Source organism: Pezoporus occidentalis, unplaced genomic scaffold (assembly GCF_034315485.1).
Source record: "Pezoporus occidentalis ecotype Australia unplaced genomic scaffold, CSIRO_AGI_Poc_V1 ctg31, whole genome shotgun sequence".
Classification (NCBI taxonomy): domain Eukaryota; kingdom Metazoa; phylum Chordata; class Aves; order Psittaciformes; family Psittacidae; genus Pezoporus; species Pezoporus occidentalis.
In genome coordinates, this window is record NW_026915052.1 from 3507963 (window position 1) to 3521319 (window position 13357).

A 13357-nucleotide genomic window follows, 5' to 3' on the forward strand; every position below is an offset into this window, starting at 1 on the left:
GCCTTGAACATCGCAAGGGATGGAGCATTCACAACTTCCCTGGGCAGCCCATTCCAGTGCCTCATCACCCTTACAGTAAAGAACTTCGTCCTTATATCCAATCTAGTATCAGCCTTTTGTTTAACTAGATGAAATATGTAGTAAGTAACCTTGCAAAAAAACACATCTTTCCATTCAGGTGAGGTTTCTTTGAACCATTTGAGGCTGCTTGCTTCAGTTGCAGATTGTGTGAGTAAAACCAGTTCAGTTAAAGCAAGTACTTCCTGGTGTTGATTTAGAATTCCTGACTCTATTCCCCACCTTTTTTATTTTCCCAAGAGATAAGGGTGAAGAAGAAGGGCGTAGAAAAAGTTGCACATCTAAGTTAGAAGAATTTCAGTTGATGTGCATATATAACTCTTCTTACGTTTGGGCATCATGAATAGCTTGGCTTTGAGGTCATTGGCAAACTGCTCTTCTTTTTGTGCTCTTCAGCACTTCTTTCCTTTCAAGGAGTATCACAGAGTGTTGCCAGTCTAGTTGTCCATGACAGAACTTTGGCAGTTGCTTATTTAGACCTGCTTCTGCCTTATGACTTAAAATGCTCATGAGGTTGTTGTAAAGGAGTATTACATACAAGTTTTTCTGATATTTAAATTACTGCACTAAGCACATTTCTCTCTTCCTTTGGGAAACTGAAAATTCACCTTAGTTTGAAGATTTCAGTATGTTTTTAGGAAGAGAGTGTAAGATGTCATCCTGAAACAAAGGGCTTTCTTGAAATGCAGAATTTAAAGTGGATTGTTGGGTATAGGAGGGAGTTGCAAGATGATGTTTAATAGCGGTTCTGGTTTATTATGAAGACACACACAGAAGAAAAAGCTTCTGATGAAAGATTCTGCAGTTCATCCAAAAGCTTAATTAATCATCAAAACTACATTTTATTTTTTTGTTTTTTTTTTTTGTTTTTACCTCCAGGTAAGCATCACTGATTATGTGGTGTTTGACCAGTACAGCCTGTTCCAGACCATAATCCAGGCAACTCAAACAATGGCAACAGCAGCTCAGGCACCTGTAGAGAAGGTGGCTGATAAACTTCGAATGGCATTTTGGTCACAGCAGCTTCAGTGTCAACCTAGCCTCCTTGGGGTTAATGGCAGTGGAGTCTGGATCTCTTCTGGCAAAAATGAATTCCATGTGGCAAAGGGAAACTTAATAGGTTGGTGTACTTTTACGTCTAGTATTTTTAAGTTGAGAAAAACAGATCGGGGAGAATAACCAGCTACAGTTCTGTCACCACAAAAATTATCCAAGGCGGGTCATGGCAGCTATAACAAACAATTTCATGTTTAAAAATTAACTTAAATGATTCTTTAGCATATAGTCTTAACTATTTTCCATTTAAAAGGAAATATTTTTAGTGGAAAAATCATTCTTCACAAGTGAACCATGCACAAGTTACTACTTTTAGTACCTACCCTTGCCTCTTTTCTGCACTGAGAAGGCAATTTCAAGCTATTGTACCTGTTATATCTAGCACAATAGCATCTGGTTCATGACCAATGTGACTATGTAAAACAGTAGTGTTACAGTTTTACAGTGATAATAGAGGAACTGTTTATTTTTCGTGGTATATTTCTCAGAATAGAATCTTGATTTAGTACATTTCTTTTATCAAGTAAACACCAAGAACAGACCTAGAACATTGCCTGTTTAACCTTGTCACTAAATTGGGAAGACCATCAAACTTTTTCCTTATCCTTCTTTCTGCATTCCCAGTTTTCTGTGTTTTTGTGTTTAAATGTATATATATGTGTATGTATACATATACACAAGGAGGAAAAAAGGTCAAGAGGAGCTTTCCTCCTCCCCTCCAACAGTGTCTTGAAAGATTTGCATAGAAAATCTTGTCTAGATGATATTTAATAATTGACTGCAATGGAATTTCTTTTCAATGGTAACTATTGAAATAGTAACTAATTTTAATAGAAAGTTGAGTTACATACTAATACCATTCTGTTATTTCTTTCAAGGCACTTACTGGAATAATATTGTGCCTCGTGGCACTGCTTCTGCCACAAAATGGATTTTTGTGTTGGCTTCTACAGCTTCATCTAAAGAAGGTTAGTGAGTAAGCAGTCCATATATGTAATACCTGCACTTGATGTTTAAATAGAGTAAGTTGATGATAAGTAAGTTATTAAGTATCTTGAATTACTTCAGAGTTTGGATGCCTTTTCCTTATGCAGGGATTTAATATATTTGAAGTAAGGCGGAAATAAATCTGTAAAACTACTAGCGGTAAAAAAAAAACAACAAACAAACGCATATTGTTCACTTGGACATCTTTGGTGTGGAGTGGCATTCAGCAGAGAAATGGGTTGTCCTTTAGGAGCAGTAACTTCCTAAATTGCTGGAGCATGTTTTGCTGGAATGCCTATGCTAACCAAGTACTTCTCCTGTCAGTGCACTTATTGCGGAAAAATGGCACATTTTCCTGCAAAAATGTGACCACACTAGGTAATTCAACTACTAGTTACAATAGTTAGCAGCTGCATTATCTAAGTACACTGGCTTTATTGGCAAAAATATGTGATTTAGAGCTGAAAAAGGATGCTGGTTTTCAAAGGCAGTTATCAAGGGATAAAGGGAAGAGATGGTGCACTGTTGTGTGTCTTCTTTCTGTTAAGTTCTTTGAATGAGGTGTTTCTTCAAATGAGATCACTTACTACTTATTTGATTTGAGAAAAGGAGTATTTAAGTACCAAAATAAGGACTTAGAATGTGTATTTGTGCTGCAGAATCTTAGCCTGTGAACAGAGCCATAAGTAGTAGATGTGTAAGCTGTCTTAGGGTGCATTAGGAATTATTTTAATAACAAGAATGTCCTTTCCATAGGAAGCTTTCTGTGGCTGTGCCAAAGCAACAAGGATCTGTTTTGTGTCAATGATCAGAATCCTCAGTTTCATCCTTCTACGGTGCAGCTACCGCCAGAGGCTGAAATGGTGCACTACTCTGCCTGCCAGGATGCCATTTGGGGTTTGGATAGTCTTGGGCAGGTATTTATCAGAACACTTTCATCCAGCTGTCCAACAGGGATGCACTGGACAAAACTGGATCTCTCTCAACTAGGTATGACATTTTTATTGAGTAGACTTTCAACTTTCTTAGTTGACAGCCAATATTTTCCTTCAGAGTATCTTTTGGTTGCTGATACAGAATATTACCTTTACTGGACTAAACGCGGTATAAGCTGTTTTACAGATTCCTATAAGTGCATATTATCAAAGTTGGCAATTTTCCAGTCCAGATTATACTTTGGAACCGAGTTTTGGTATAGTCCCTTCACAGATGCCGGTCCTGGTACCTTTTTAGCTCTTGCGTGCGGGAGATGGAGACTTTCTTTGGCATGGCAATTTTGAGATGGATCTGCGGTATCCATGAGAAGTTGAACAAGGTCTTTGTTGCACTGCTAGTATTGTATACAACTGTAGTTGTTGTATACAATGTAGAGAGGATTGGAGCATTCGGTGGTCAATGCATCCAGGGCAGTAATGGGCAGCCTTAGAGTAATGGGCCTCACACCAGGGGGCTGTAAAGCATCAGAAACAGCTATGGCCTTCAGTGTTTCATTTAGCCTTTTGCTGGAGACAACATGTTTACTGTTTACAGGATACTTTATATATGTATGTGTCTTCTTACAGTTTGTCAGTCTGAGGTACCTTGGCCTGACAGAGTGCTGTGCAGGTGTACCTGTAGATTTAAATTAGCCTAGTCCTTTCCAACCTGAACTATTCTGATTCTAGTTCTTGTGCTACAGAGTAACCATAATTGTGTGGTCCTGGGCAGTTGCATATGCAAGGCCCTGAATTTTGTGGTTAAATGCATTCTTAAGAGTGATCAAAGTTTCAGTAAGATCCTGTCAAGGAAAAATTACGCTCAAAGTGTTGCATTACCCGTGAGTGATGCAGCGGGTAACACATGTGTTCAGGTTTATACCTATCTGTTGATTCAGCATAATGAGTGTGCTGCTGGTTAACTGCCCTTTTCATTTGGTTAGAATCATAGAATAGTTAGGGTTGGAAAAGACCATATGGGAGGTGCTCCCGTCCCCTGATCATCCTCGTGGCCCTCCTCTGGACTTGTTCCAACAGTTCCATGTCCTTTTTATGTTGAGGACACAAGAACTGTACACAACACTCCAAGTGAGATCTCATGAGAGCAGAGTAGAGGGGCAGGATCACCTCCCTCGTCCTGCTGGTCACACTCCTTTTGGTGCAGGCCAGGATACAGTTGGCTTTCTGGGCTGCAAGTGCACACTGTGGCTCATGTTCAGTTTCTCATCAACCAACACCCCCAAGTCCTTCTCCGCAGGGCTGCTCTGAATCTCTTCTCTGCCCAAGCTGTAGCTGTGCCTGGGATTGCTCTGACCCAGATGTAGGACCTTGCACTCGTCATGGCTAAACTTCATAAGGTTGGCATCAGCCCACCTCACAAGTGTATCCAGGTCCCTCTGGATGGCATTTCTTCCCTCCAGCATTATCAACCAAACCACACAGCTTGGTGTCATCGGCAAACTTGCTGAGGGCGTACTCAATCCCACTGTCCCTGTCACCAGCAAAGATGTTGAACAAGACTGGTTCCAACACCGATCCCTGAGGGACACCACTTGTTACTGGTCTCCAGCTGGACATTGAGCCATTGACCACAACTCTTTGCATGCAGCCATCCAGCCAGTTCTTTATCCACAGAGCGGTCCACCTATCAAATTGATGCCTCTCCAATTTAGAGACCAGGATGTCGTGTGGGACAGTGTCGAACTCTTTGCACAAGTCCAGGTAGATGACATCAACTGCTCTACCCCTGTCCATCAGTTCTGTAGCCCCATCATAGAAGGCCACCAAATTGGTCAGGCAGGATTTCCCCTTAGTGAAGCCATGCTGGCTGTCACCAAGCACCTTGTTGTTTTTCATGTGCCTTAGCATGCCTTCCAGGAGAATCTGCTCCGAGATTTTGCCAGGCACAGAGTGGAGACTCTGGTCTGTAATTGCCTGGGTAATCAGTTTTCCCCTTCTTGAAAATGGGGGTTATATTTCCCTTTTTCCAGTTGTCGGGAACTTCACCTGGCTGCCATGGTTTTTCAAATATGATGGCCAGTGGCTTCGCAACTTTATTTGCCAGCTCCTTCAGGAGGCGCAGATGAATTTCATCAGGTTCCATGGACTTGTGGACATTCAGGTTCTTAAGATGGTCTCGAACTAGGTCCTCACCTACGTGTAAGGCTAATGCTGTTGACCATGTTTTGATCATAAAAATCTCCTCCCAGTTTGGCTGTGGAGTAATCAGACTGACAGCTTCATCAATATTCCAAGTAGATTTATTTCTTTGATAGTAAGACTGTTAAAACATTTTTCATGCTAACCTTCATTCCTGTTTCAAATGAAGATAAAAGAAATATAGACTATGCAGCATTCTTGTACCATTTTTAAAATAATTCAACTGTTTTGCAGCTTTTCCATTTTTTGAATGACAATGTTTGTGTCTGGTCTGAAAACAGACAAGCAATTTTAACATCAGGGTTAGGGAAAGGCAGACACAGCTGGCAGACTTTAAGCCTACAGCTGGCAGACTTTAAGCCCCATGTACAGTCTTAGTGAGCAGTTAGTAATGAATACATCATGGAAATAATTTGTTTGCCAGTTACACACCATGTTTTCCAGACCTGATGAATTGGTTCCAAATCGCTAAATGTACCATAGTTTAGGCACTGCTTGACACCTTTTACCTTCACTGACCTACAGGATAGGTTTGTCCACACTCTCCTTCTCATGTTGCATAGTACAGTTTGAAACTTTTCTCATGGTGCCATTACTTTCCAGCAATTTAGATAATAACTTTTCAACTGAAATAGTAAATAATTTCTTGCTATTGTCTGAAAATCTCAAAGCATCATAAAGGGAATCAGTGTAATTGGCACTAGCTCTAATATCTGTTGTGTGAACTTGAGCAGTTCAGAAAGTTCAACCTTTATGTTCAGCTGTTCCTGTTAGCTTTGTGGCACATGGTGGTGGTATTGCAAAAATTTGGGGTGAAGAAATTCTTCAAACACCCGATTTTTACCTGTCACTCTGTGTTAACATTTAAGTGTGAAAATGTTTTAGCCATTTTTCCTCTTAATTAAATGCAGATGGTAGATCACTGCATATCCAGGGTTATAAGAGCTTTTATTTGCACTAATTGGGGCTGAAGAAATTGGAGAACTATCGTTATTCTTCAAGTGTATATTTAAGTTTACTCCAGAAACATTAGGTAGGGGGAGAAGCAAGTTGCTGTAAAATGCCATTGAGAATTCTGTATGGAAGTGATGTCATTGCCAGCATTAATGTTGAAATATGAATGTTATGTCGGTAGTATCTTCCTCTTGCCTTTACTCTATGTACTGGGAGTAGTATGGAGTAAATTATTTTTATTATAGTTCCACTATCACTATCAAGGTTTCTAAACACAATAGAATGACCTTTAGGTTTCAACAATAAACAATGCCTCTGAATCATGCTACTTTTTCTAAACAGTAGGTGAATGTGGTTAGTATGACCTTCTCCTAAGCTAAAAACGGTAGGAGGAGGGAGAAACCCCAAAACATTTACATAAGGGCTGCATTTTTGAATGTCAAATTGTACTGTAGGTTTAAATAATATCAGCTATGCCAAGTAGGTGATATGTGATTCCATTTGAGTCTCTGATGCTGGTTTGAATCAGAATGTTTAACAGTGGAGACATGTGACAAAGCCATTGCTTCCAGTCATACTTTATGTGAGAAGGAATAATGAGGTTTTAGATAAGATTTTGACTTTGTAGCTGAATGTCAGGCCCCTGCCTGCAAAAGAAAGTTGTTCTAGATGTTTTTATTCCAAGCAGTAGAAAGTTTTTATATGTAATTTTGTCATTTGTTTTTAATGTGAAGCTGTACAATGAAAGAACATTTTTTGGTGAGACAAATTCAAATTGATGACAAGATCTGTTTACTATTACAGAAAACCTAATGATAAAGCTGTGTAGTCCTGTTGTTCCCTGTTCTTTCTCCCAGCAAGCCTTAATGACAGAGAATACTGCCTTCTGCAGAAATAAATGCTTTAAACTTGAACTCTGTGGGTTAAAATTGTGCTCCCTTCTTTCAGGAATGCTGTATCTGGTGCACTTTACAAGGAGTTGTTGCCAGATTTCACATCACTGAAGAGAGAACTGTTACCAAGAATGGGATATCCCAAGCAGCACTGGCATGTTCAATCAGCCAGCAAAGCCTATTTATAGAATCTTAAGTTTGGAGTTTGACCAGAGCATTCCTTCTGTAGTACATCTGTACTGATTGGGTCCCTCTTTCTGTAGAATGTGTTTTCCATTACTTAGCATGGTGTTGTCCTAACACTGGGAGGAAAAACAAAATCAAATGTGATGTATATAGTCACATGGCTAGTTTTAAATGAATGTGGAAGAGTAGGGGTTCCAGTTGACAGCTAGCCAGCTAGCTAGTTCTTCTTAGTCCAAAACTTCAGTTATGCTTCTCTACTATCTTTGCAAACTTTTGGATATCATTTGGTATGGAAAAACCAACCAACCAACCAAAAACGCAACCCACCCCAAAATTCCAGAACATACTTATTTGGCAGTGTTGTTTTCATTGTGCTGACTTATGTGCGGTTTATGCACTGCTTTTGAGATAGCTGTAATAAATAAGTATGCTGTTGAACATAAATCCAGTTGAGAATTGGCTCCTTTATTTACAGATGTGACACTGGTGTGTTAACACTGAAATGCATAATCCATATGCTCTGATATTTTTAAAGTGCTGGTAGCATTAGGAATGTTCTTTGCTGAATATGTTAGCAGATCAACACCTTCAGAAGTCTACAAACATGGCCAGCTACAGACAAAAGTTCATATCAGGTCATGTGAAAGTTTTCTAAGCAGTGATAACATTTGTTGTAGAATGTTTCCCTGCTTGAATTTGGTTATTTTAATAGCATATTTTTAGTGTGTTTTAGAAATTGCAGTATCCTATGACTAAACCATTTATTTTTAGATTTATAAGAGAAGTACCCCACATAGACTACCTGCTGATTTTATTCATTGTATCCAGTGGGGGGGGGGGGTGTCTCTTTTAAGTTGCATTAAATTTTAATCACCTTTACATGATTGTGTTTAAAGCTAGTTTGATTTAATCAAGTCTAAATAAAAGTTCTCATTATTAGCTGAATTTGAAAGGAAAATGCCAGGTTGCTAATAGTCTCTTTGTTATTAGGTACTGTAAAGCTGATCAGCTTGACGTGTGGAAATCAGCATGTTTGGGCCTGTGACACCAGTGGTGGTGTTTATTTCCGTGTAGGAACACAACCTTTTAACCCAAGTTTGATGCTTCCTGCATGGATAATGATTGAGCCACCTATACAGGTAAAATGTTGATTACAGTTCTTCATAGCATAGTGGTGTAGCATTGTGCATTTGAAAATTTTTTAACACTTAAAAAACAATAGAGTCAGATTTTAAATCTGTAGCTTAAAACTTTGTCCCACGTTTGAATAATTCAGGATTATAATGTACTCTGAATATACAGCCTTAGCACCATGTCATCCCAAATTGCAAACAGCTTTTTTTTTAACTCAAAAGTGGAAGGTTTTGTTTTCCTTTCTATTCTTAATGAAACTTTACTCTTCTTGTAACACCCAGCTTTATAGGCACATAGTACAATGCAGCCTTAAACTGCATATTGCCTATCTGCTGTATGCTAGCCAAAAGTCTGGCCTGGCCAGCAGCACAAAGCAGAAGGTGTGGGAAGGCTCAGCTCAAGTGACATGGCACTGAAGTGCCTGCCTACCTCCTCCTTTGTCCTCACCCATGTGAGTCTGGGGTGTTTGCCAAGGTGCTGTGCCTGGCTTTAGGGACTTTCCTTTTCATCCAGTAGTTAGTGAGTGTGTAGAACAATTACAGCTCTTCACTCTTGTTCCCTGAATGGGCAAACTTTGTAGCCTTTCTGCTTGCCAGCTGGGAGGATCACAGTGGAAAGAAACCTCTTAAATTACCCTGGCAACATCTTTTCTGAATATAGAGAGTGGACAAAATATGTTTCTCCAGCATCTGGTTCCCTTTTTAATCTTTCTTTAAACCTCAGAATTTGCTTTTGTTGCTGCTCTAATACTTTGCAAGTTAAACTATGAAATGGTAGTGATATCTGTGGTGTTGGTTGGGACTGCTGTAATAGAGCTGACCTCTGACTACTGATTTCATTCTTTGCTCCTTGGCACAAAGTCAGTTGAACTGTCTGCTGACCTAGCATAGTAGCATTGTGTGTGTTTGCATACTTGATTTACGTTTTGTAATGTTGCAGAACTTCTTTTGAACATTTTGAAATATGTGGTACTTTTGAAAGGGCATATTAAGAAATAAAAGTAAATCTGTGGCAGTGGAGTTGCAATAGTTTATTTGGTTTTTACATCATTTGCTTTTAGTTCTGCTTATCTCTCATTGGCCAATTATTAGCTCCTGTGAATCTCAGAGTGTGACAGCAAAGAAAGGCACGGAAATGAAGCTGCAGATTTGCACCCCATCAGTTAGCACAGCACTGGTTAGACTTGTTTTTCTGTACTGGGAATGTAGTCAGTCAGACCTGGAGAAATGGCAACTTGTTTTGCAGAAGAGCAGAACAGACTAGTAAATAAGCACCAATATCACTTGCAACAAAGGCTAGGTAGCACTGCTCGTTCTTTGTGTGTTGCAAGTGTGACTCTTTAATCTGTAAGAGACAAATTTTCCCTGCTAACAGGGGTAGGGCAGCAGGAAGAGGAGACTGGGATATTGGGGATGATGGCTTCCATAAGGGTAGTATTCTTAGAAAGGGGGCAAAACACATTCCAGTATGTTTTCCACTTAAAATAGGGTTTGCCAAGAGACAGAGGATTGAACTTGTATAGTATCTTCTTACCAAAGATTTTCCTATCCAGGAAAGTAGCCTGAAAAGCTGTCTGTCTGCACTGATACTGTTTTCTGTGTATTAAATGCATTCTCTACTACTCCACTGAAGTAGATGAAATTACTCAATACAAAGGTGTTCACAAGAAATGGGGATTTGTTGTGGCTCATTATTTAGCAGTAACTTCCTTTTGTAGAATGTCTTTAAGTGGACAGGGTTGAAAATCAAATTATTTCCTGTCAGCTTATCCGGGAAGCTGGATGATGTTGCCTTCCAAAATGATAACCTTCTGATACCCAGAACAGTGTCATTCTCTTTCATGTTATCTTGCCAAGACCTGACATGCAAATGTAATGAGTCAATATGAAAGGGCAAAAATTCAAACATTGTTTGGAAAGATGAAAGCTTGTGGGTTACATGCTCATTTTGAGACAATTCTAACATGTTAAAACAATACATTAAAGTGCTGAAGGAGCAGCCATTCATGCTTTTACAAAGGCTTCATGCAAAATAAGAAAATATGTGAGCTTTAAAATTATTTCCAAATGCTGGCTTAGTGTTTATATAACAAATAACAACACAATGGCTGAGAAGTGGACTATTCCATGAACAATATTTGCTTATTAGAAGCACCTTACTGCTATCTGTTCTTTAACTGACTTTGACACAGTTCATGCTGTACCACTCTATCTTCAGAGCAACAGAAATACTCTAAGAAGTATTTGTGAACGATTCAGTCATTTTCTGTTTGAAGAACAAAATCATTGATCAAAATCATTGCCTTTCACTTGCTTTAAGTACAGGAGCATTCTCAAATAATGCAATTTAAAACCAACTATGGATATTTCATTCCCTAGTAAATGTCAAAGCCAATGTGACTTGCCATATCCCAGATCTTATGACTCATGAGCATCTTGTGAGCAGCTACAGACTCTGCTTTTATGGTGTCACTTCTCGTTAAAGAAGTGCTGCAATTGCAGAGCATCCATCTTTGCAGAACTTCACAAAGATATTCAGAGGCAATAGTTCTGATGAGGTTTTATTCATGCTAAAATCTGTAACTGCAATGTAAGTGCAGTCTTTTCTCTGTGATGCTTTATGGTTTGGGAGGTTTTTTATCTAGACTGAAGCCATTTGCATTTGCTGCTCTTCCCTTTAAGTCCCTACTGCAGTATCTCTTGACATAAAAACAAAACAAACCAAAACATTTTATGTTCTCTGCCCTCCCTCTTCTTTATTTTATCCAACACTTCAGAAGTTGTTGATAGCATCATTACAGCATCTTGAGCAGTAGCAGTTTATATGTAGATGTTTTCTGTGCTTTATCCATTCTGTTCTGCAGTCATAGAAGTCAAAATAATTGTGTAGCTAAGCAGTTTTTTGGAAGCTTCTTTATGGACATTGTCAAAGCTGATGAAAATTCTTTGATGAAACAATTTTAGTCCAGGAAATAGAAAGTTGTTTTCATTCTATTGTTAATATACAGGATAAAATTATTATCTGATGTAGCATGTTTCAATATACATTAAATTTAATTAAAAGAATGAGCAGGAAATATAAATATTACGTAGATGCTATAAAGTATGCTTATATATGTGTGTGCACATATAGTTATGAAGATTTAATGCTTCATATTTTTGGCCTAAATGAATAATAATTAAAAATTAAATATAAAATTACTATAGTAAATAAGACTAATTTGGATTATTATGGAGCAAAAGTTGATCAAATAAAAATGCTTGTTTGAAAAAAATTCCTTCGACATTTCAGGTTCGATTTTTGTCATTTTCTGACAAAGATGAGACAAATCTTGAGAAAGCTCACTTTCTACAAGAGCTGCTTAACATAAAAACTGGCCATAATAACCACCTTCTAAGATTTACATTAAGAGATCTATCAGATAAGCAGAACTTTATTTAAGAGGATTAAAGGAAACAAAGATCAGGGCAAGTATTTGTAATGAGTGACCAATCATTTATTGCATGGAAACAATCAGTCTTACTCTAAAAATAGATGAAAACATTTTATTAATTGCCATTTGCTTAATTGTTACTCTTTGCTCTTTTGTAACCAAATGTCAAAAAGAAAAGGATTGAAAAAGCAATTATTTTGGTAAATCAAGAGGTCTGTTTAAATAGCCACATAGCTTGTCTAAGCGGTGGAGTAAAAGGAGCTTATGTTTGGCTGCTGTACAAAGCTTTCGTTGATGCTTTCTAGTTCCTAAGGTCTGAGCAGTACTGCTTCACTTAGCTTGCCATAAAATGGTCTTGTGCAGTATATGCATTTCAAGTTAGGGAAACTCTTGATTACCACTCTTTCCATAAACAACCTCGTGATTGTCTCTTTGTGTAACTTTATCACAGGTAAGAGAAGAGGGTAGAAATGCTTACTGATCTAGGAGGAGCTATTTTTTTCTCATTACCCCTTTCCCCCTTCTTTCCACCCCCACCCCCCAAAAAAAGATAATTAAGACTGTTCATGCTTTCACTGTCATTCAGAAATTCTTAAGACTGTGAGGCAAATGGTAGTTAAAAATATCAATTACAATTTAGGAAATGTGTCTGTAATTCTGCAAAATCAGTGTACACTACATTTCATTTGTTTTCAGTACCTTCCGTTTTCTTAATCTGCATTTGGTGTAGAGAGATTGGTTGGGCCTTATGGATGAGTGGTGATTTGTTAGAAATGGTTGTCATGAGCTTTTTTTTCCTTTCCTCTCTTTAAATAAAATTCTAGAGAACACTTAATGCAAATCTGGAGACCTTCTTCCTCTGCCATCTGCCTTGCCTTTGCATTTTTCAGAGAGATTTCTATTAAGGCCAGTTTTGTGTTAAGTGGTACTTACAGGAGGAAGCAATGAGCCCTCCTCAAGATCAGATTTTGCCATTACATCTCTTTCGGTAGGTGCCAAAATCAAAGCTGAAATGTAGCAAGGGTTTGTTTGAAATGCTCTTTTAAGAACTGGGTGTTGGAGGATAATGATACTCCATTGAAAATGCTTCATAACTTTTACTTCAGAATCATTTATGCTATTTTTGAGCATGGAAAACTGCTCTTTCTTAATGTATATGACTGTTCTTTTCAAGTCTGATTTTTCATTAGCACAGACTAGCTTGCATTACCCAGCTGTTACACAGACATCTAAGTTGCTATGAGTTCTGCTTTAGAGTGCTAAGATGAGATGCAGAGGAAGTATCTTTTACTAGACCAATTCTGCTTAGGTTGAAGAGGTAATACGCTCATAAAACCTTCTGGTTATTTACAGACCAGGCTAGCTAGTCTGTTGTTCCACGTATCTTTGGTCATGTGAGGCCTCCTGAAGACATTAACAGGGAGAGGGTTTTCTTGGAGAACTGCATGTTCCAAGGTGATGTACATAAAAACTGCTTGGCAGTGGTAACTGTATCAAGGTGG

General features: G+C 38.4%; 1 protein-coding gene across 3 annotated transcripts in view; it reads left to right on the forward strand.

Moving 5' to 3' along the window:
• Positions 1–13357, forward strand: part of TECPR2 (tectonin beta-propeller repeat containing 2) — a 48274-nt gene that overhangs the window by 25290 nt on the left and 9627 nt on the right. For 2 of the 3 annotated variants that reach the window (XR_009966505.1, XM_062627909.1), the window contains exons 14-17: positions 958–1198; positions 2013–2102; positions 2878–3111; positions 8279–8427. Coding sequence is in view for 2 of the 3 variants with exons in the window: in XM_062627909.1 (XP_062483893.1) it covers positions 958–1198; positions 2013–2102; positions 2878–3111; positions 8279–8427 (714 nt within the window). In the remaining variant the exon portion in view is untranslated. Of the gene's footprint in view, positions 1–957; positions 1294–2012; positions 2104–2877; positions 3112–8278; positions 8428–13357 lie in introns of those variants that run through there. The other variant, XM_062627910.1, reaches the window with a different exon arrangement.